This window comes from Henckelia pumila, chromosome 1, assembly GCF_033568475.1.
Source record: "Henckelia pumila isolate YLH828 chromosome 1, ASM3356847v2, whole genome shotgun sequence".
Classification (NCBI taxonomy): Eukaryota; Viridiplantae; Streptophyta; class Magnoliopsida; order Lamiales; family Gesneriaceae; genus Henckelia; species Henckelia pumila.
In genome coordinates, this window is record NC_133120.1 from 124,842,722 (window position 1) to 124,867,218 (window position 24,497).

Here is a 24,497-nt window from a genome sequence, read left to right on the forward strand (position 1 = left end):
TTAAGCAGCGGAGCGAGAGGCAAGGCCATCGAGACCTTGGCACCATGACTCGTCATTTGAACCAGCAAAGGGAACCAAACCCTTATCGACTTTAATGTCAGGGATGATATTTTGCTCAACAAGAACATCAACTATTTTCTTACCATCAATGGTAGATTGGTAGAGAGTCTCCTCAAACAAGATCGCTCCAGAGATGTACTGGCCGAGTCCAGGCGCAGTCACGAGAAGCGTGTGATAAGCCAGATGGTTTGCCTCGGTGTTCTCCAGCCCGATGGATGCTAGGCGCTTCCCGCAAGTGGCGTTCGATTCATCCACGACAAGAATACCACGCCCCAGATTTGGCCAAAAATTTACATGAAAATCGAGAAGTGGAGAGAAATTCTGATGTTGGGAATTAGGGCGTGGCTCAACAAATCGATGGGGAAAATGAGAAACTAAATTGAATGGAGTAGTAGATATATTTTCTAATTGGGCTGGAATTTAATAAAATTGGGTATGTAGTGTTTAAAGCCCAACAGAAATTAAGGCCTAATATAGATATATTTTTTAAATATATAAATAAATATCGATTTAACCGATATTTTTTCAAAATAACCGGAACCGAACCGACTAAACCGATATAACCGATATTGTTTTTAAAAAAATAACCGATCAACCGAATAAATCGAACCGAATTTTTGATTTTTTTTCGGTTCGATCGGTTTTTTCAGTTTGACCGATATTTTGCTCACCCCTTAAAACAAGCAACATTCTAAAAATTTTACCAAGGACAATTGCATACTCATAATTCCCCAACTATCTCTCAAAGCATCTAACTTAATCTGAGTAAAATCTCGAGGATAGATTGTTATGCAAGCGTATATGTATACTTGATGTTGAATAATTTGAATGTTAGAAATTTAACATATTGAAGAACTAAATTCGTTCTACATATGCACTACCATAACACGAAAAGATCAATATGCAAAAAAATAAAGGCTAATACAATTTATGAGATGATGTATTTTTTGAATAACTCCATAGATAAGGACTTGTATGCCACTATTTGTAGATATTCTCTAACCATAATAGAGTATTTCAAGATTTGACAAATATTGATGATATCTATCCAGGATATGATAATTCAAATATTAAAATATGTACCATTCTAATCAGATAATATTCGTGATTTACTTTCTTTTAAATATGAGACGTCTCTCATATTTATCTTGATGAAATATGTTGACCGTAATTAAATTATTTTATAGACTTTAATAAAATAATCTAACAATCTTTCACTTGGGTCTACATATTTTTCAAATTAACTAAATAATCAAATTATTTTATGGACATTAAGAAAATAATCTAACATGACTTCGGGAGCTCCGATTGTATTCGACCGATCTGATCCACACTTCGAAAGTTATGATCTTATATGCATCTCACGTGTCAACATCATTTTGACATCTCACTGCTGTTGTAGTTTGGACGATCTGATCTTCTTCGGATGGTCCAATCTTGCCACTTGTCATCTTTTTTTTGACATCTCATTTGTGTGCGTGTCTGCCCATGTTTTCAATATCGGACCGGACCACATCGATCGGTTCAACCGAGAACCAGTCACTGGTCCGGTCCGAAACACTCTCAAAAATTATTTTTACGGTTGAATTACTCAGAACCGGTCAAAAATCGATCGAACCGGTCAATAACCGGCCCCAAGAACCGGTTCAACCGGTTTTTCGAATATTTTTATTTTTTATTTTTAAAAGTCAATTTTTTTATTTTATTTTAAAACCATAATTTAATATTTTATTTTATATATACATAATTATTTGGAATTTATACTTCATTAAAAATATTATTTTAGTATTATTAGAGTTTTTTTAAATTTATTTATTTATTTTTAAAAAAATATATAACTATAATTAATATTTTAAATATATTTATATAGCTATTTATGTTTCAAACTATGATAAATATATACTTTTTGTCTATTTATATACATCTTTTAAGTTTTTAAAATTTAAAATATATTATTAATTATATTATATTATATTATATTATATAAACGATTTTTCGGTCCGACCGTCCGGTTAAAATGGTCCGATCGATTGAACCGTTTTTTCGAAGTAGACCGGTTCGATCAGCGGTCCAGTTATGAAAACATTGGTGTCTGTGCGCTTCCAAAATGGTTCAGTTGGATCTGAACTACTTGGGTCCATGGACTTCCCAGACCATTTCCGAATGTCTCGGAGTTGATTTTTAAGTTATTTTTCCTTAATCATGTTTTACAATTTAATATAAGAAAACGTAGCTTATAGGTCACTACAACCAAACTAATGCATCTATACATACAATACAATATAATAATACATGAACCCCTTAGAATAACCATCTTGGTCAAATTAATAGGTGAACAAAAATGTCCCACACTACTTATAACTATTATCTTTCAAATTTATTTTTCAATTTAAAAATATAAAAAATGTTTATTATTTTTAAATATAATATAAAATATTTATGCACGCGAATTTTCGCGTCCGCTGATTACTAGTATAAATTATAACATCTTATATAGTTTGGCAGTGCATTTTAAAAGTGTGTATAATCTTTAGCCAAAACAAGAAATAGTATAATATTTCTCTAATTTTATATTAAAACTAAACTTGTGAAGATTTAAAATATTGAAAAAAAAGTGGGCAAGAGAGAATCTAACAATCTCTTATTACCGTCCCCAAAGGACAGTGTTTATGGCCAGCATGTATTTACTAATATTTCCAAAACATTGTCGCAGATTCGGCTTCGTAGAATTTTTCTTCGTGAAAGGTTAAATTTTCCGCGATATTCTTCACAGCAAGTTAAAAGGTTCGTTTTGTAAATTTGAATGCGTCCCATTTCACTGTATATTTTGCCCTGATCTGAACGTGCGTGACACGATTTTGTAATAAATTTGGGCGAGGAAATTTGTGTTCCCATTTCAAGAAATTGTGCTGGATCGCGATAAGTTACCAAACGAGGTCTTCGTTGGATAATATCTATCTGATTGTGGGTTGTGCTGAGCGTTGAATTTCTTGAGTCTATTATAAGTAATTTGTGAAAATACATGGGGAACTCCATGTGCATTATGTGCAAGAAAGATGGGTAGGCACCGGTTGAATTCTTTTTGTTTTGTTTTCATTTGTTTCGTTTTCGTGTTTCGTAATTGTAGCAATATGTGCGAGTGATTGCTGGTAAATTCGGATTCTCTTTGTGGCAGGATGTTTTTTAGCTCAGCGGTTGAGGAGCTGGATGCTTACTATCCTATTAGACCTGAATGTCAAGCTGATGCTCCCAGGACCAAATTTAAGGCGCGGGTATGAAGAATGTTATGCTTGGATTTCCCCAATTTTCTAATTTGATTGGTGATTTGAGCACCCTGCGTCGGACATTGGATACTATCTTTTTGTGCTGGATGTAGGAAGATGCTTTAGTTCTTTTAAGTTTTTAGCGCAGCTTCTTTTTTTCATACAGTTCGATTTATATTAGCTTTGTCATGGTAATTGAGGAACACACTTGACTTTGTAACTGGTAATTGACGGTATCGTAATACATGATCTGTTTGGAAATATGCATGTCTCCTAAATTTCAAATTAGGATATGAATGCTCAAAGTCTTTATTTCTTGTTCATCCTTATATGGGCATGACGAGAATACCTGCCTGTTTCATGTGAATATTTTATATGACTATATGACCTATTTTTCCTAATATCGTGATACATGGGGACCACACTTTTTTATATGCTTCTCTCATGCCATATTTACAGGTAGGCAAGACTCTCGGTCCAAGAAGATGGAATGCAGCATTTTCTCAAGATGGTCATTTGGATATAGCAGGTGTTCTTAGAAGAATTCAAAGAGGGGTAAGTTGATTTTGTGTGGCTATACCTTGTTATTGCTCATTGTAAGTTTTGGATGCCTGCTTATATCAAGTTAACTTCAGATTTACAATCCTGCATATTTTCACGGTCTAAACCAAATTGCAACAAAGATAATATTTATATACAATTGTTGGCATGTTGCATTACTATGAATTGGTTTTTTCCTTTTATGGTTAGGGCATTCATCCATTGATTAAAGGAGAAGTCTGGGAGTTCTTATTGGGTGGTTTTGATCCTAACAGCACATTGGATGACAGAAATGTTGTCCGACAACGGAGAAGGTATTAAAATCAATTTGGTGTATGACTCAGTTCTAGAACAGCTGCAATAATGATTAATGACTGAATTGAATTGATCTACATCACATCTAAAATTCTGTTTGCTGTCTATCCTACATTATAAAAGTAGAGCCAATTTCTCTGGAGAATTCGTCTTCATTGAATTCAAACATCAAGTTGTATCTGTTTATACTCTTAGGGAACAGTATGCGGCATGGAAATCCGAATGCCAACAGCTGGTACCTGAAATCGGCAGCGGAAAGATTATCACAACATCTATAAGTAATGATGATCGCCACCAAATACAAGATCCTTCAGTTAGCAGTAACGACCAAGATGATGGTTTTCTGTCAAATGGTGGCTCTTTAGATCAAAGCACGATTCAGTGGAAGCTTGGATTGTCACAAATCGGTCTGTTTTTAGGCACAACTTAATCGACACCTTTAGTTTGTGCTGAAGCTTAATTTTTACATGGTCTCGTGTTGCGTCGACCATTTTTTCCGACATACTCTTGCCTATTTAGGTGTCTTTCACAAAGAATGGTAGCACTTGTATGTTATGATCTGCATTCTTCGATGGAAAATTTAGTTGCGGTATTGTGTTACCTATAGCAAGGTGGGGTTGTATACGAGTTTTTGTGAGGACTGGCAAAAAAATAAGGTCTAGATTGACACGGGGATCTCGAGATGATTGAAACCATATAGTTGGGATTTTATACATTTACATCAGAATATTGGTGAACAATGGGCACTTAACCATTTAAGCTTTTAGACTAAGTGACTGACCTTATCTGGATCACACCGCATACAGTTCTTGGTCTGTTTCCCAAACTTGGATAGTTTCCACATGTGTGGAGCATAATGACAATAATCATTGAAAGGAAATTAAGAGAGGATGTTGAAAGTGAAATATCGACACAAAAAAATGCAGCCTATGCACCCATACAATATATGCACATTTTAGTCGCAAATACTGATGGTCTTGGTGCAGACATGCACATCTATTCTACTCCCTTATTATCATGTAAAATTCCCATTTTCTTCCCAGCCTATCTGAAGTTCTTGTCAAAAATGATTTTAAAGTATGCATTATTTACTTCTGAATCTCACTGCTGACATAAATCATGCTCTAGGTTTGGATGTTGTGCGAACAGATCGTGCTCTTGTTTTTTATGAGGATGAAGCTAATCGTGCAAAGCTCTGGGATATACTGGCAGTATATTCTTGGCTGGATAAAGATATTGGATATGTTCAAGGTGATATTTCATGTACCACAACTGTAATTGAAGAATCAACTATCTAGCCATTGTTTTATTTATTTTATTACCTTGATTAGGAATGAATGATATATGCTCTCCAATGGTTATTCTTCTCGAAGATGAAGCGGATGCCTTCTGGTGCTTCGAGCGTGCAATGCGTAGAATGGTGAGACTCCCCCAGTCTTAGCAATGTTCTCATTTGTATTATATTGGTGATGATGCAATTTCAAATGATTTACGTTGAAGTCTGGTCTCATATTAAATTCATGAATAATCACTTTATATTAAGATGATTGTAATCATGTAACTGTGTCTTCATCCCTTTGATTGGATTGAGACTGACTAGATTTTTGTAACCTACTAATTTTAATTTTGAATTGACTTCTGCCTTTATGCTCATGCAAAATACATGAGAGGCATTCAGGTAGATCTTAGAAGCAATGATATCTAGAGCATTAGCACTGTATTCTGTTTTTTGTCCCGTGATACACTGGGATTAGGATCTTGATTCTATACAATATGATATTCACAGGTGTATTCTTATTCTTCCTCATCTAAAAAAAGCTTAGCTCATTTAGTGATGATATCCAAGAACATGATTAGGACATAGACTGGCTGGGCTGGCGCTCTTGAAGACAGTTATCATTAAATTCACTGTCTTTAATGAAAACCCCATTACGAACTAAGAGCCATCAGCCATCTCTTCCTTTCTCTTCATGGTAAGGTAATAAGTGGATAACCATGTGAGACAAATGACTTCTCGGTTCTCAAGTCACAGGTCCCTTGCTGATAAATAGCTTTTACAATTTAGAAAAGTTATTGTCTCACATTGGCCAGTAGAAAACAACAGAACATGGAGTTACTTTAGAGCATTCTACCGTGGCTAGAGGCTTTCAGTTGTTATAGGTCTAGACTTGTTAATTTGGGCGATGTATTTTATTCCTTCAAACATATAGATATTTGTGAGTATTTGTTTATCTTGTGGTCTTCTGTTGATTCAAGTGCTATTATGAGTCTTGGCTGTGGAAAGTCATAAAGCCCTGGCATGTATCTCCATGGATCACACTCGACACCAAACAAGTCCTATTTTTGGAATGCCCTCCTAGAATCAGCTGGACTGTTTAACTGTACTATGGATTATGCTGCTAAATTTTACGTAATGCTCTCAGTCGTTTATCTATAGACACTCTATTTTCTTTTATTTGTTTTTAATAAATTTGATTTATGATGATATAGGTTATATCTCCTCTTGTTTTTATAACTCATTTTCCATCCTGTTTTAAAGAGGGAAAATTTCCGTTGCACTACAAGTTCCATGGGGGTGCAAACTCAACTTAGTACTCTTGGACAAATTATTAAAGCTATAGACCCAAAGCTCCATCAGCACCTTGGTAAGTCTGGTTTTCTTATTAGAAGTGTTTTCGAAGCCCCACCTTTAACTTTTTCATCTTTTCCAAAATGGCATCGGTAAAATATTTTTTAATCACCTCATATGAAGTGCTTTACAAGTTTCCCATTTGCCACCATTAACAAAATTTATTGGATTTAGCCTTGAATATTGCCTTCTAATTGTATTATGTGTTTCAATTTCATCCCGTTAACATTTCAAGTCTGATGTTTATCTTCCTTAATACCTTTCTTAAAATATATTCTCATGACTATTCCCTCACTCAGATTGAGGAGCAAAGATGCTGCAAAAAAGATGCATACTTTGAAATATGAAATTAAGAATCTGCAAGATATAACCTAGAACTAGTCGCTGGCCTCTCTCTCTCTCTCTCTCTCTCTCTCTCTCTCACAACACACACAATCGACTTCTTTGATCTTACGCCACATTTTTCTTTGACAGAGGAGTTGGATGGTGGGGAGTACTTGTTTGCAATTCGTATGCTCATGGTTCTTTTTCGTAGAGAGTTTTCATTTATTGATGGCCTGTATCTCTGGGAGGTAAACAAAGTCACCTTCTTTTGCTCAAATACGTCATCAAACCTACAGAAAATCACTGATTCTTACTTGTTTTTCATTGTTTTATTGCCCAGAGTTTGGTACCAAACTAGATTTTGTCGAATTCATTATTCATTTTGTTTTCGTAAGGCTCATTGGCCCTTTTTTCACCTACTTGTGTGGGATATTCTGTCGCAAGAATCTCTGAATGTGGTGAAAAAATTGTAATTCAGGTCATGTGGGCCATGGAATACAATCCAAGCATCTATTCATCATACGAGTCAAGTGGTTTAATTTCTTCTCAAGTTCATCAAACCGAAGAAATTAAAGCAGATAACAAGCTTCTGAAACAGTGTGGGAAATTCGAGAAGAAGAACGTGAAAACTGGATTGACGGACCAGAGGGGTGCTCTTGCTATTTTCCTAGCTGCTAGTGTACTTGAAACCAAAAACAAACAACTTCTTAAAGAGGCTCAAGGCATGGATGATGTCGCACAGGTACTTCTTCTACTTGAAGTATTCACATAAATTTATTTGATGGGCTTCTTTTAATATCTGCCAATATCCATTTTCGTGGTACCATTACAGATTCTGGGTGAAATCACTGGAAATTTGGATGCTAAAAAGTCTTTGAACGCAGCACTGAAAATTCACAAGAAGTATTTGAGAAAGGCAAGCTATATTTTCTCTATGACGGCGTCTCCATATTGTCCACCTGTTAAAATCCAGCATACCTTTAATATATTTGACCAGATTTCTCATTTCTCGCTGTTAAATGCAGGCCAAGAAATCTTAGTATCCACAGTTATAGCACGACAGCAAGTCACTGGATACAACAAACTTGTCGTTTAGGCTTTTTTTAAATCATTTTTTTCATAATATACCTATTCTTTCAAGCGCTTCAGCCAATCGGTCATTGCTCCGATTCATTCTTTACAAATAGTTGTATATAAGATTCTGGTAATGAGTTATTCACGGCCTACGTACTGTCTGTGGCATCCGACTTCTCGGGAAAGAAAAAGATGTGCGAAATGTCTGATATTTGTATCTGTGTACCGTTGATATTTACTTCCCTTACATCAATGGTGAGGGAATTGTTGAGCGAGGAATTTACATTAGCCAAACTGGGAAATTGGTTCAGATTTGGCGAATGGTTTTTGGCTTCTTCTGTTGTAACATTTCTCGATTATGTAGTAAAATTACCAGTTACTGCCTTCTGTGTTTGTTGAATATTATCTCCATCACTTTTTCCTTGTAGCATCTTACATTCAAACACCCATCATACTCTATCCAAATCTCATGTAACCTATTCTTCTAAAACAAATGTGATAATATATACTCCCTCCGTCTTAATTATATTGTTCATGTTTTTTTTATTTATCCCAAATATATAGTCATATATCATATTTAGCAATATTTTTTTAAACTTTTTTATTAATATACTCATATTAACTATACCTTGAAAATTGTGCAATCATTTTTTAATACATTAAATATGGATAAAATAAGAAGTTTATATAAAATTTGTTTTTTCAATAAATTTTTCTTAATCTGTGTGAAAAACAAAATAGGACAATGTAATCGGCGGAGGGAATATAACTTTGTCCTTGGGACAGTTTTTGTGGCTCGGTAGATGTGTTACACTCGACGAAGAGTTTTTGTGCCATGTAGATAGAGTGTGTTGGCTCAGGTCGTTTGATTTGAAGGGCTCTACATGAATTCATGGGATAATTTCATCTTACCATTACAAACACTATCCCAATAATGTATTTAAAGGTGAAGATTTATCAATATTTGTGGATACATTGAAAAAATAGTAAGACTCACGTGTATTGATAGATTTACATCGATGCAGTGTCTGTACAGATATGATCTCACTTACTGAATTCCTGTAGGTTTTTTATTTGTTCTCCGCCCATATATTTGTTCTCGGTCGAGTATAAGAGTATAGTATGCAACACAACATGAACATGTTGGAATAAGATTCGCAGGAATCTTCAAAATGTTCGAGTACATCGATCGCAACATAAGGATGTTGTCCTTATACATGTTCCCTATTGTATTTAGACATGGATCTATAGCTCCAAATGAATCGGGACCATCGTTAAGGTTCTGGTTTTCCTATATATTCTTGGTCTTGTTTATATTTGGTTTCGAGCCTCATTCTAAAGTATGGTACAATCAAGTAAAATGAATCATTTAACAAATAACTCAGGTGAGACAATTTGTGAAACGAATCTTCAATTTGAGTCATCCATAAAAAATATTATTTTTTATATACAAACAATATTATTTTTTATTGTAAATATGTGCAGGGTTTATCCGTGTCACGGATAGAAGTCCCACAAGAAACATAATCATCATTTAATAATTTTCCCATTTGGTATTTTATTTTTTATTTTACAAGAAACCTGTTAAACCTGCCAATATGAGTTCTTGGATAGTCACACCAAAACAGAAACATTTTTTTCATGGAAAGGGGAATTGAATTTTTATCCAAGCTTGTGCTTATAAGTGCATGGAAATCATTGCACACAGGCTGCGTCTTCATCCAGAAATAAATTGATGATGTCACAATTAAAACAAATAAAATTCTCATATAGGTAAAAGAAATCATGTCATTTGTCGTTCCATATTCGTAAAAGAATCCTGCTAGAGTTTGACTTATATCCAAGGGTCCCATCATTTATTTAAGATAATTACTCAAGAATATAATTAATATATTTATCAATTAAGATAAGATAATTTACACAAAGTGTAAGAAAAAAATGTCTCACAAAGTAACGAAATGGGAAAACATTTCAGCACACAAACACAAATACATATCTATTAGTATGATGTTTTATTCAATTAGTTTCAAATAAATGATAAAAAAAAATTATTTTATCGTAATATATGATTCCAACAATTTCTAAGATAAAAAAAAGGGGTTTCATTTTTCTTAATCTTGTATTCACGTCTACCTATCTATATAAAGGATACTCGTTGTTTATCGCCTTCTTCAATTGGATACCATAATACCGTATTATCTGGGTGATTGAATTTAAATATTATATTTTACTTTAAGATTAGTTAATTACTGATAATTTTTGCTTACAATAATTTTGATCTACTTATGTTATGTTCTGATTTTTAGTGAAATAAATGTTAAAAATTATACAATTGAGATATGCACATGTACACATTAATTTGCAAATGGTTTCTAAATTTCCAACTCATATAATTTATAGTTATGATAGAAAATAATATTTATATTTTGCCAAGATATAATTAGTATGATGTAGAAAAATCTGTCTAAGGATAATAAAAATAAAAAAAGAAACAAATTAAAAGAAGAGACTTTAAATTGGAGTTCGACTGAAGATATTGAAACAATAAAACAACGAGAGAAGAAAAAAATTGGTGACTTGACAGATATAAAATGAGAAAATCAAGATAACAACAATGTTGGGTAACTTAATTAATTTATGGGATGATAATGGTAATTAAAAGAAATTAATATTCGAGCTTTCTGTTATGAACAAATTCAATGAAAAAGATAGTATTAATATCATATTATTGAAGATAATAAATATGTAAATATGAATAAAAATAAAGTTTGTTTCCTTGTGATTGTTGAAGATTCATATAATTGAGATAAAAATATTAAATGTTGAAAAATATATTATTATTATGTTGAATATTGAATATTGAATGTTGAATATTGAGTTGTAAAATGTGAAAAATTAGTGTGTGATGATGTAGATGATGATGTTTTAATTTTTGGACTAATCTCAAATGTGGATCTATAAATAGGTCTTCATTTGTGATGAAAAATACAATTGAAGTTGAGAGAAAAATATTATAAAGTGTAGAGTTTGATATATTTTGAGTTTTGGAATATTTACTTTTTACCGTAAATTTTTACTTTTTCACAACACGTTATCAGCACGATCGCTCGAAGGTTCTCTATATTTTCCGACGATCCAAAATACAAGAAGAAGTCAAAAATATTCAACAAGTAAGAATAATTATTTTATTGTTTATTGTGTATATATTTAATATATATTATCATGTTATGAAAAAAAAAATTAGTTTTTAAAAACTTGTTATAAATCCTGGGAGGATGTTAAGACGACATCCCACACTCCCGGTAAGGGATACGACAAGTATAAAAGCCTCTAAGATTTTTAAACAATAACGTGATATGATATATGTATATATACTAACTATATCAATATATAATTTCATGTTATTATATAAGAGGTTGTCTAGGACACTGACCTTATAATAACGTGATATGATATATATTTTATTGCGTATATTTAATTATGATTATCATTATACGCATCACATGATTATCACGAATTTTTATTCAACACATAATCATTTTTTTCTTACCCTCAACGGTCACAAACGGTCACAAACGGCTAGTTTTTTTGCCTATAAATATGTTCACTCAAACTCATTTTCAATCACACCAAAATTCATTCTTCATCTCAAAACATTCTCCTCGGTTTTTTTTCGAAAAAGAAGATGGAGTTTTTGGCTTTTCTAAGGATATTTTTCATAACGACTATGATCATCATGTTCACGAGTTTTGTACTCACCAGCGATTTTCCACCACCTATTTTCTCTATTTGTATACGCACTTGTAATCTTCGTTTATCCATTATTTTGAATTGTCATATTAATGGAAATTAACTAATAAAATGTATTGTTATTTTTTTAGTACCACCATGTCAAATTTGGCAAAGATTGAATTCGTTGCGCTCGATATCACTGGAAAGAATTATATGTCATGGACTCTCGATGTAGAAATGCATCTTGAGTCATTGGGTCTAAGTGATACCATCAAAGAAATTAATATATCAACCTCACAAGATAAAGCAAAGGCAATGATTTTCTTACGCCGACATCTTGATGAAGGGTTGAAATATGAGTATCTCACAGAAAAAGACCCAATGATTTTATGAAAAGGGTTGAAAGAAAGATTTGAGCATATAAGGGAAGTGATACTTCCAACCGCCCGTGATGAATGGAATTCGTTGAGAATCCAAGACTTTAAAAAAGTCAGTGAATATAATTCTGCAATGTATCGAATAGTCTCACAATTAAAATTCTGTGGACTTGAAGTCACAGAGATGGAAATGCTTGAGAAAATATTTTCCACTTTTCACGCATCAAATATAATTCTACAGCAACAATATAGAGTATGTGGTTTTACGAGATATTCCGAACTCATTGCATGTCTTCTTGTGGCGAAAAAGAACAACGAATTGTTAATAAGAAATCATCAATCCCGACCCACTGGATCAACGGCATTTCCTGAAGCAAATGTCGTAATGAAAAATGAAAATCAAAATCAAAGACATAGACCAGATTTTGGTCGTGGACGAGGTCGAGGACGTGGGCGTGGACGTGGACGTGGACGTAAAAATGATCGCGGTCGTGGTCGCGGCCGTGGATATGAAAATAATAGAGATAGTTACTTCAATAACTCATCTCAAAAGAACGTCGCGAACCACCCACCAAAAAGGCAGCATGAAAACCCGAGTGAAAATAAAAATCACTCAAAAAGATCTGAGAGTGTTTGTTATAGATGTGGCACTCCAGGACATTGGTCACATATTTGTCGAACCCCTGAGCATCTATGTAAGCTTTATAAAGAATCGACAAAAGGGAAAGGAAAAGAGACCAATTTTGTTGAAAATAGTGACCATTTAATTGGCTCAACTAGTTTCAATGCTGCAGATTTTTTGAATGATTTCGAAGACATTGATTAAAAGATTGGTGGGACTATATTGTAACAAATTTGTATTTTTAATGCATTCTTGTATTATAAAGCATGTTATATTTTGCATTTGTATTGTACTTAATTTTTCTTTATTGCATTTTTTGTGAAGTTTGATATGGAAAATGCTATGAGCAAACATGGAAATAATATCATGGAAATTTGCATACCAGATAGTGGTACAACACACACTATTCTGCGAGATGAAAGATATTTCTTGGAAATAAAACCAACAAAAACAATGGTGAATACCATATCAGGTCCTGTAGACTTGATTGAAGGTTGTGAAAAAGCACATTTTTTGTTACCTAATGGTACAAAATTTCTGATAAATGATGCTTTATATTCACCACAATCGAAAAGAAATTTGTTGAGTTTTAATGACATATACTCTCATGGGTATGATACTGAGACGATAACTGATGGAAATCAGAAATATATGTGGCTTACCACATATAAATCAGGAAAGAAATATGTGGTTGAAAAATTATCAATGCTCCCTACTGGATTGCATTATGCACATATAAGGCCAATCGAATCAAATATGGTGGTTAATAGTTCTTCAATATTAACAAATTGGCATGATCGATTGGGACATCCTGGTTCAATAATGATGCGAAGAATTATTGAAAATACGCATGGTCATCCATTGAAAGACCAGAAGATCTTTCAGAATAATAAGTTTCAATGTAAAGCATGTTCTCTTGGAAAACTTATTATAAGACCATCACCAGATAAAATCCAAACAGAATCACCCATATTTCTTGAACGCATTCAGGGTGATATTTGTGGGCCAATTCATCCACCATGTGGACCATTTCGATATTTTATGGTATTGATCGATGCTTCTAGCAGATGGTCACATGTATGCTTATTGTCAACTCGGAATGTGGCATTTGCAAGATTAATGGCTCAAATAATAAAATTGCGGAATCAATTTCCAGATTATACAATCAAAAAAATAAGACTTGATAATGCTGGAGAATTTACATCCCAGACTTTCAATGATTATTGTATGTCAATGGGAATCACTGTTGAACATCCTGTAGCTCATGTTCATACGCAAAATGGATTAGCTGAATCATTGATTAAACGTCTACAACTGATTGCTAGACCAATGATTATGAAAACAAAACTCCCTATTTCTATATGGGGACATGCAATTTTACATGCTGCGGCATTAATTCGCATCAGACCAAGTGCATATCATAAATTCTCCCCATTGCAACTTGCATTTGGTAAAGAACCAAATATCTCTCATCTGAGAATTTTTGGATGTATGGTGTATGTGCCTATTGCACCACCTCAACGATAAAAAATGGGTCCTCAAAGAAAAATCGGTATTTATATCGGTTATGATAGTCCATCAATCATTAGATATCTTGAGCCTCAAACAGGCGATGTGTTTACAGCACGCTTTGCTGATTGTCATTTTAATGAAGAAATCTTCCCAGTGTTAGGAGGAGAAAAGAAACACATCGAAAAAAAAATCACATGGTATGTACCATCATTGTTACATTTGGATCCAAGGACCAAACAATGTGAGAAAGATATACAGCAAATTGTGCACATGCAAAGAATTGCAAATCAAATGCCAGATGCATTTGCAGACACAAAAGGGGTAACAAAATCATATATACATGCTGTAAATGCCCCTGCTCGAATTAAAATTCCAAAGAAACAAATTGAAGACACTCATGATGTCATAAAACGCTTGAAGCGTGGAAGACCAGTCGGTTCCAAGGATAAAAATCCTCGGAAAAGAAAAGGCATAGAGAAGCACGACGATCATAAAATAGAAAATGGTGTTCCAGAAGAATCACCTGATGATGAAAATATTCTGTCAGAACCACAAACTGACGAGAATCGTGAAATCTCTATCAATTATATTAATACTGGAAAAATATGGAACCGAAAAGACATCGAAGATATTGATGAGATATTTTCTTATAATGTGGCTTGTGACATCGTAAATGAAAATGAGGATCATGAACCAAAATCTTTTGGTGAATGTAAAACTCGTCATGATTGGGTCAAATGGAAAGATGCCATCCAGGTTGAATTGGATTCGCTGAATAAACGTAATGTTTTTGGACCTATAGTCCTCACACCTGAAGGTGTAAAACCTGTTGGATACAAATGAGTTTTTATTCGAAAGCGAAATGAGAAAAATGAAATAGTCAGATATAAAGCTAGACTTGTTGCACAAGGTTTTTCTCAAAGGCCTGGAATTGATTATGAAGAAACGTATTCTCCTGTTATGGATGCAATTACGTTTCGATATTTGATTAGTTTGGCAGTGTCTGAAAATTTGGAAATGTGTCTTATGGATGTTGTTACAGCTTACTTATACGGATCACTTGATAGTGATATATACATGAAAATCCCTGAAGGATTTAAGATGCCTGAAGCACAAAGTTCAAAACCCAGAGAATTTTATTCTGTAAAATTGCAAAGATCATTATATGGGTTAAAGCAATCCGGCCGAATGTGGTATAATCGGCTAAGTGAGCACTTGATGAAAAAGGGATATGTAAATGATCCAATATGCCCTTGTGTTTTCATCAAGAAAACAACATCCGGATGTGTAATTATTGCTGTATATGTTGATGATTTAAACATCATTGGAACGAATAAAGAAATTCAAGAAGTTATGATGTACTTGAAGGAAGAATTCGAAATGAAGGATCTTGGAAAAACCAAGTATTGTCTGGGTTTGCAAATCGAACAAAAAGAATGTGGAATTTTTGTTCACCAGGCAAATTATACAGAAAAGATCCTTAAACGTTTTAATATGGATAAATCAAATCCATTAAGTACTCCAATGGTTGTAAGATCATTAAACATAGAAAAGGATCCATTCCGTCCATGTGAAGATGATGAAGTTATTCTTGGTCCAGAAGTACCATATCTAAGTGCCATTGGTGCCCTTATGTATCTTGCAAATTGCACTAGACCTGATATATCTTTTGCTGTAAATTTATTGGCAAGATTCAGTTCATATCCAACAAAGAGGCACTGGAACGGAATTAAACATATATTCCGTTATCTACGAGGAACGACAGATTTGGGACTTTTGTACTCAAAAGACACCAATCAAAGTATCATTGGTTATGCTGATGCTGGATACTTATCTGATCCACATAAGGCACGTTCCCAAACCGGATATGTATTTACTCGTGGAGGCACCGCAATTTCTTGGCGTTCACAGAAACAAACACTCGTAACAACTTCATCAAATCACGCCGAGATTATTGCATTACATGAAGCAAGTCGTAAATGTGTATGGTTAAAGTCAATGACCAAACATATTCAAATATCGTGTGGATTGACAGTAGAAAAGAAGCCTGTGACACTATATGAAGATAATGCTGCATGTATTGCTCAAATGAAAGAAGGATACATCAAAAGTGACAGAACCAAACATATCCCCCCAAAATTCTTTGCCTACACTCAAGAGCTTGAGTAGAATAAAGATATTGATATCTGTTACATTCAATCAAGTGAGAACTCATCAGATCTCTTCACAAAGGCTCTTCCCACGACGATATTCAGAAAGCATATATACAACATTGGGATGCGCAATCTACGGAATATGTGAAGAATCACTCATGTTAACATGAGGGGGAGTTTACGTGGCTGCACTCTTTTTCCCTTACTATGGTTTTTATCCCACTGGGTTTTTCCTAGTAAGGTTTTTAACGAGGCAGTATAAAACACGTAATGAATACAGTCATCATATCACGGTCATCATCACAAGGGGGAGTGTTGAAAAATATATTATTATTATGTTGAATATTGAATATTGAATGTTGAATATTGAGTTGTAAAATGTGGAAAATTAGTGTGTGATGATGTAGATGATGATGTTTTAATTTTTGGACTAATCTCAAATGTGGATCTATAAATAGGTCTTCATTTGTGATGAAAAATACAATTAAAGTTGAGAGAAAAATATTATAAAGTGTAGAGTTTGATATATTTTGAGTTTTGAAATATTTACTTTTTACCGTAAATTTTTACTTTTTCACAACATTAAAGACTTATTAGTTGAAAAATAAACTAATAAAAATAATTTTGGAAAAAACAATGGCCTATATATAGTTCGAGGACCCAATTACCTTTTAATTTCTATTCACTCCCCCAAACTCTCAAGTATAACATTGAATCCATTGTATATAGATCACTTCGGGCTCCCATGTTGCTACATAGCCCTGGCCCCAAATTGGATGAAAATCATCGGATATGGTATACTATTTTCGATCATTGATCGGGTCCGACCCATATGCATTTGTCTCAAGGGTTACATGTTTTTGACACACAAAAATCATTAATGATTAAACCAAAACTCACATTCTGTCTCTCGGAAGCAACAATGATTTGGTATACTTTGTATTTTGTTGTCATATCATAAGATTAACTTCAAAAGGTGTGAAAGGGTTGGCATGGAATTCAGAGTACCAAACATGTAGTACACAATTATAGGAAGGAATACAATTGTAGGGCCATCTCCAACGTAACACCTTTATTTTTTTGGCAGAGTTTCTTCAATTAATAGCCTCTTATATTTCCACCATTCTTTTTTATGTATTGAACTTATATATATACATTCCATTTTCTAGAAATTATGAGAATTAAAATAAGTATTTGAATCAATTATATTATTGGGCATGCATGTTGTTTTTATTTTATGGCAACAATGTTGACAATTTGTCATCATTATGTGTGATGGCATCAAGGATTTGAAGGACAAATGATATAAATATGAATATGTCAAGTCCCCTTCAATCCATAATTAAATAGCTGGATTACTAGGCACTAGCAATAACTATTTTCCATGCATGCCATCATAAGGGCTGTTTCAAAAAAAAAAAAAAAAAGCCAAAATTCTATACAAGATTGCCAAATTATTGCATTGAAAATCATTTGTTTTCATCTTATATTATACATGCAATTTCATTAATCTTGTTACGACATAATGCATGTCAATAATAACAAGAGTGTACCATGATGCAAGAAATGGCTATGAAGAAAGTTGAACATTAAGTACCATAAAATATAGATATCTAGTTACACAATTTTCCCTTTTCTCCCAACATTTGTAACACTTGGATCTAACACGATTTCCTAGTCAAAATTCAAATGGTCTTCGGCAAATTTGTACACATTTCTACCCCAACCCTTCATTTTTTTCCTCTCTAGCAAAACCAAGAAAACAGAAGTCCTATGGATATCAAGGCATAAGAGCAATGTGATCTCCTAGGATAAAAGTTCTCCAAGAAAAGGGCAGTTTGGGGAATATCTGGCTGTCTGCACACTTTCAGCTGTCCCAGCACAGCACTGAGCTTGGCAGACCTCAAGCCCTGGTCGATGCAAAGGTCGGAATTGCCCTCCAACTTCAACTTATTCCCAAGTTTGGACACAAGGTCAGCAGAGAATGGAACCCTTCCGGTCAAATTATTGTTCTCCAAATTCAACTCGGTGACAAATTCCAAAGCCCCAAATTCCTCAGGCACTATCCCTTCAAGCCTATTGTTATCCAGCCCTAAATAGCTCACTTTTCTCAGATTCACCCCCATTGATTTTGGGATATTCCCAAAAAGTCCTACCCCTGATAGTCCAATACCAAGAATGCCCCCAAGATTTTCCCATATCTCCGGAATCTGCCCTCCAAGAAAGTTCCCACTCAGATACACTTCCTTGAGGCCGGGCAGTTCCGATAAGAACAGGGGCACTCCGAAGTTGCCGAAACGATTGTAACTCAGATCAAGAAACTCCAATCTGTTCAAGTTCTTGATCATTTCTGGGATTCTTCCTGAGAACTCGTTGTAGCTTAGATCAAGCTTTAACAAATCAGTCAAGTTTCCGATGGATTCCGGCAAGCTTCCTTTGAACCCATTTTCGCTCAAATCAAGAACCTTCAGTTTCTGCAAGTTGTGGAAAATAATCGCAGATATCTTACCTTCGAAGTTGTTCCTCGAAAGCGTGAGCTGTTCCATATTGGCCAACTCGCCGAACCCTCGTGGGATTTCGCCTGAAACACTTGTTCCTGTCAAAACCAGCCTCCTCAAAGCGCTGAAATTGCCGATCCTGCCCTCCAGAGACCCGGATAAACCCGGGTTTTCGATAAAAACCAGCTCCTCTAAAGAGGAAGCTTGAGAAGAAGATGACAATGGCGAGAAATCGGGAAACGGTATTTTCTTTCCGGTGAAGCATTTATAGAAGAACAGCTTCTTGAGGTGAAGGAGCGGGGTTAAAAGAGAAGGCTGGAAGGTGATGGAGTAGGAACCGCAAGGAGGGTTGGGAGAATAGTCGGAGACGTATCCGAAGCTCAGCTCCGTCACGTGGGCCGTGACGGCGTCGGAGGTGTCGGAGAAGTAGTCGCAGACGACGCCGTGTGGGGCGGAGGCGCACATGTCATCTGGGAAAAGCGTGCGCCAGGGGATACCGGAGTTGATGGATTCGAGAACTCGGTACACCGCCTCTTGCTCCGCCGAGCCGAGCGGTGGCTGTGACGAGACTGAAATGAGCATGTAGGATACTGATGCGAGCAAGAAGAGCAGGGGGAGAGTGAGGGTAACCTGTGCCATTGGAGGATTCAGAAAGCTTCGAGTGTAGAGATAATTTATATCAAGAGTGAGGGGGTTGGGTGAGGGGAGGTTTATATAAGCACCAAAACTCACGATGAGAATGTTTATGTCTTAATTTTATTATATGAATCTCATTAGAATAAAAAAAAATATTATTTTTAACTATAAATATAGATCTAAACAATCATTTCACGGATATAAATTTACAAGATTGTTTATATATATATATACTAGTGATCGACGCACATGTGTTGTGTGTCTAATATAATATATGAATAATTATATTATATAATTTTATATGTTTTTCGAATCTAAAATCCAACAAAGTAAATAGAATACATATAAATTCGAAAGTTCAAATCAGATATTAACAACCAACAAAAACATAGAGATTGAGAAGAAGATTTTTGAGTTCTTACGTTGTGTCAAATTTGGAATGGAGAATGGAGTATATCTGGAGAAGTTTGTGAGGACAAACGTGAAATAGTTTATGGCAATTTGGAATGAGAAGTGGGAGGTTAAAAAATTAATCAAAAGATTAATTTAAAACTTAATTTAACAATTAAACATGAAGTTGTTTTAATTGATAAATCAAAAAATTATTGAGTAGAGAAAGGGTAAAAAAGAGAATAATAAAATTGGTGTCCTCAAAAATATTTTTTATAAGCCCTAACAGAGATATATATTGATTATATAACACAAGGGATGTTTGTCTTGAAATATGAAAACGAAGATTTTAAAGGGAAACTCTTCTGTCAAAACCATTGCTGAATCACTGAATGTACGTGAAGCGGAATGACAATTGTGACCTTTTTGTTGTTTGCTTGTGTTTGGGACCATTTGGTTTATAAATTCTACTTTTTTAAAATCTTCTTGTTGGGAGGGGAGTGATCGAATTACAAGGGCAAAATTGTCTTCAATGTATGGAACAATCACATGATGAACTTAAATTTTTGCACGATTTTTTTTTTTTTTTTTTTACTAATATCGTGATTTTCCTAGTTCATATGACAATATCTCCCATAATTCAACGGCCCTTCAAAATGGTGAATCCACCTGCCCAAAATTAAACAATCGAATTGCTCAACTTACTCTTTTTTGTGAATAATAAATTTTTCAGGAAATGATGGTTTTTCATCGAGAATATATATATATATATATATATATATATATATATTTCCTAGTATTACTTAAAATCAGACTCCTTTATCAAGAGAGTTTTACATATGTTATACCGCATCATGAGTGAATGACACAATTGATTTGTAAGCTTTTAATAATATCATAAATGATGTTAGAGAATGATTCAAATAATTTTGTTGTCTAGAATTTGGTGTGTTGGATTTGAAAGTCAATAATCAATATCCCAAATCAGGTTATAAATTTGTTGATAATTTAAAGCAATGATAAGAAATGAAAAAACAAAATGGTGGGCCTAAACCCCAAAATGGGAAATTTAGGAGCCACCAATTTGCTCCATTCAATGCATATATATGATCCAACGGCTGAGACTCCTTGACAAACCGTCATATGGTTAATAGTACGGTTTTATTAATTATTTCTTTTAATATATAGTGTACGTATAGGCTGCAGTCCTCTACTGCATGCTCCGCCAATCGTAACATGTTGGAAAGTCGGGGGTATGAGAATAAAATCATAAACACAAATCTTATATTTAACCCTCGATATCGTCTTACGGTTTAATTTTATGATACATAATTTTAGTATGACTCATCATGAAAAAGTAATATTATTTTTAAATTATATTTTTTTATTTGTTTCAAATATGTATTTTTATATCATTTTTAAAAATGATTTTTTTACTGTTATTAACTAAATTGTGAAAAAATATGCAACTATTTTTTTAATGATTAAACAAATATAAAATAAATTTGTAAGTAAATTTATTTTTCCAATTTTTCTTAATCTGCCTATTAAAATACAGGCCTATAGAATGGGATGAAGAGGCAAAATATTAATCTAAATATTAATATAAAAATATTATTTTATTTTTAAAATTTTTTATTGTAACAATTAAAAAATTAAATAAATGTTCAAATTTATTTTTCCAAAATCACGTAAAGTCTCGAAATTATAATTAGTAAAATATAATCTTACCATATATCAAAGAAGCTTCAAAAGTCTCTCTCAAGTTTTAGCGGACTTTAATTCAATATTGTCGTGTGTATAATTCCGATTCGAAACAAAAATTCTTTTTTTGAATTAATTTCCGATTGCTAAAAATAATTCGAGAATCTGAAAATTCGTAATAATTAGTTCTCAATTGGTATATTTTTTAGTCGATATATATCATCGACAGTAAAATCTTAATATAAATAATTTATTTGAAAATAAATTATGTGGGATAAATCTTCATTTAAGTGACAATAAAAAAGCATTGGGGGATTCACTTTTTGAGTAAAGATTTGGAGAAGCAGCAAGCGGCACACACCGTAGACCTGCGGCAATCGCAGCGGCGGAGGGAGACAGTGACACGGCGGCAGCCGCCGACATGTCGCGGCGCTCTGTCCTTTTGTCCCTACTCGCGACTGCGAAAGCGACGGATAACTGCAAGCAGCCACGTGGCGGGCCATGAGTGGCCCGGCGCAGGGGGGAGTACGGAGGATCGTGGAACAGAGCATGCGAATTCCATTTCTGGTCTCTAATTCCGCAGATCCTCGCTGTCATGTGGGACCCAAGGCCTTTATCGGACCCGTTTCAACCCGACGTGGGACCCGTGTACCCGTTTTACTATATCTCTTGGTCTTTTCTTACCCATTTACGGTTTACCTCTCTTTCAACAATTATTGTGTGTTAATTAGACTTAAATTGAAATGACCGAGGTAAATTTATATCATTTGAATTTTTTAAAAAACACCAATGTTTATTTGAATTTATTCGATTTGGTTTTCTGTTATTTTTTTAAATATAGATTTGTCCAAGTTGATTTTTTATTTAACATTTTTAAAATTACGATAAACCGCATTAAACAAACTTTAAATGACATGTTTGCTCAAAAAACTGTGGGGAGGAATTAGGAGAATCCAACTTTCTATTGGATTAGTATTGAAACTTCTTGTTGTGGTTAATCTTATTTCAATTGAGTTTTGTGTCATGGATGTGCTTAATGTATTTAGCCAAAACATCTTGTAAATAAATAAGATTCCAATTATATTTTCATAATTTCCTTCTAAAGTTTTATTAGCTTCACTCGACCGAGCATTTTAATTGTCCAAGACCAAAAATATAAAAATAATAAACAAATAAACAAACAAACCAACCAACCAAGATTTTATTTAATTATTTGTTTTATTTTTTTTAAAGAAGTAAATAATAATAAATTATTGAAAGACCTAATTTTATTACTTATCAATCACGCTAGCTATTTAATTTTTACCCGTGGTTAATTGTGGTTTTTACCCAAAGCCTTAAAAATTGGAGCTTCCTTTGTTTGTTCTTTATTGCTTAGAGAATGAAGGGAGAAAAGAAGCCTTCAGCGTACCAAGGTTCGGTTTTGTTCAAATGAGGAAATGCATGACTTTTCCTCTTTTTGATATATTCATTCTTTTTTGGTTTATTTATTGTCTGAAAGGAAACTACTCATGTTTCCTAAAAATAATAGATAATTTACTGGAGAAAAGTGTTTTGTACTAGAGGGTATTGCTTTTCCAAGAGGGAATCATATGTAACATGATCAAAATCTCTCTCTTTTCTGTTTCTTCTCTAATATATATTGACTACAATTTTTTTTTAAAGCATGTTCTTTCAAGGCATAGTTATTCTCTAAATTGAAAAATGCACATTTTGCTTTAGTACAATAGTGGGAGGTGTTGGTGTCCATTGTATTTTGACGTTGAGATTTATCTAATTATTTTGTAAATTTAATGTCCAAGAGACCCACCCATAATTCACTGTAGCTCACCATCAAACAAGACTCCTCAACTTTGTTGGGTTGGTGAAACCTCAATCCAACTCAATCCATAGTTGATTTTAGGTTAAGAACTTAGGCGGGTCCGATCAACTCGTCAATAATTTTTAAAAACTTAAAAAAATAAATTAAATAATCAATTCTTAAAATATAATGTTAAAAATTAATAAATAAATTCAATATTTGATGAAATTCTGAAATTGACTACTCAAATTATTACTAAAAAAATTTGCAGATATGTATAAAAGCTACCAAATGATCATACATAAAAAATATTACTAAAAATTTCTCAACGCACACATATGACATATCTATATTTTTTTGATTAAACATGAGGGGATGACCAAATAATTTATTTTCAAAAAAGTATATCTTTTTTAAAAAAATTTCCTCACCAATAAGTAATAACGACATAGTGTTACAATATTCTTTTTTTTTTTCATCAATATTATTTTTTTCTCAAACAATGTACTAGTATAATTTAATTTTTTTTACACTCCGACTTTAATTTTGAAAATATTATAAACGCAACCGTAGTTAACTTCATCAAGCATATTATTTTTAACTTCATCACACATATTAAACTTACTTATATATAATATATATAGTACATTTTCCCAAATTTCACACAACCAATTAGCAATTAAATCAAAGGGAAAAAATAAATATTTTAATAATGGATAGAATTTTAGTCCCCGTTGGACGAATACTTAAAAAACATTTTTGTAAAAGTGTTTTTTAAAATTTTTTAATAAAATATTTTAAGAGATGTTTTTAAGAATAAATATGTGTTTGAACAACTATTCTATAAAATCATTTTAAGATTTTAAA

General features: G+C 33.4%; 3 protein-coding genes across 5 annotated transcripts; 1 reads left to right on the top strand and 2 right to left on the bottom strand.

Annotated features, from left to right (window-relative positions):
- On the bottom strand, window positions 1-785 carry LOC140873941 (fructose-bisphosphate aldolase, chloroplastic-like). The gene is made up of 2 exons (XM_073277225.1): window positions 765-785; window positions 1-381 (listed from the first exon to the last, which is right to left on the bottom strand). The coding sequence occupies exons 1-2, from the start codon at window positions 783-785 to the stop codon at window positions 1-3; spliced, it is 402 nt and encodes a 133-aa protein (XP_073133326.1).
- Window positions 786-2,710: 1,925 nt separating this feature from the next.
- On the top strand, window positions 2,711-8,583 carry LOC140889142 (rab GTPase-activating protein 22-like). Of its 3 annotated transcripts, none has more exons than XM_073296855.1 (12): window positions 2,711-2,844; window positions 3,236-3,332; window positions 3,783-3,878; window positions 4,074-4,177; window positions 4,374-4,585; window positions 5,307-5,429; window positions 5,510-5,598; window positions 6,718-6,823; window positions 7,282-7,379; window positions 7,610-7,873; window positions 7,964-8,047; window positions 8,157-8,583. In XM_073296855.1, the coding sequence occupies exons 2-12, from the start codon at window positions 3,237-3,239 to the stop codon at window positions 8,169-8,171; spliced, it is 1,287 nt and encodes a 428-aa protein (XP_073152956.1). In that variant the 5' UTR covers window positions 2,711-2,844; window position 3,236; the 3' UTR covers window positions 8,172-8,583. The 3 variants fall into 3 exon arrangements, with proteins under 3 accessions (XP_073152956.1, XP_073152952.1, XP_073152961.1); XM_073296851.1 differs by lacking the exon at window positions 2,711-2,844 and adding an exon at window positions 2,892-3,120; XM_073296860.1 differs by lacking the exons at window positions 2,711-2,844; window positions 7,964-8,047; window positions 8,157-8,583 and adding exons at window positions 2,892-3,120; window positions 7,472-7,521 and having other exon boundaries at window positions 7,610-7,727.
- Window positions 8,584-18,227: 9,644 nt separating this feature from the next.
- Window positions 18,228-19,760, bottom strand: LOC140876058 (uncharacterized). Its single transcript, XM_073279913.1, has one exon. The coding sequence runs from the start codon at window positions 19,736-19,738 to the stop codon at window positions 18,347-18,349; it is 1,392 nt and encodes a 463-aa protein (XP_073136014.1). The 5' UTR covers window positions 19,739-19,760; the 3' UTR covers window positions 18,228-18,346.
- Window positions 19,761-24,497: the final 4,737 nt, after the last annotated feature.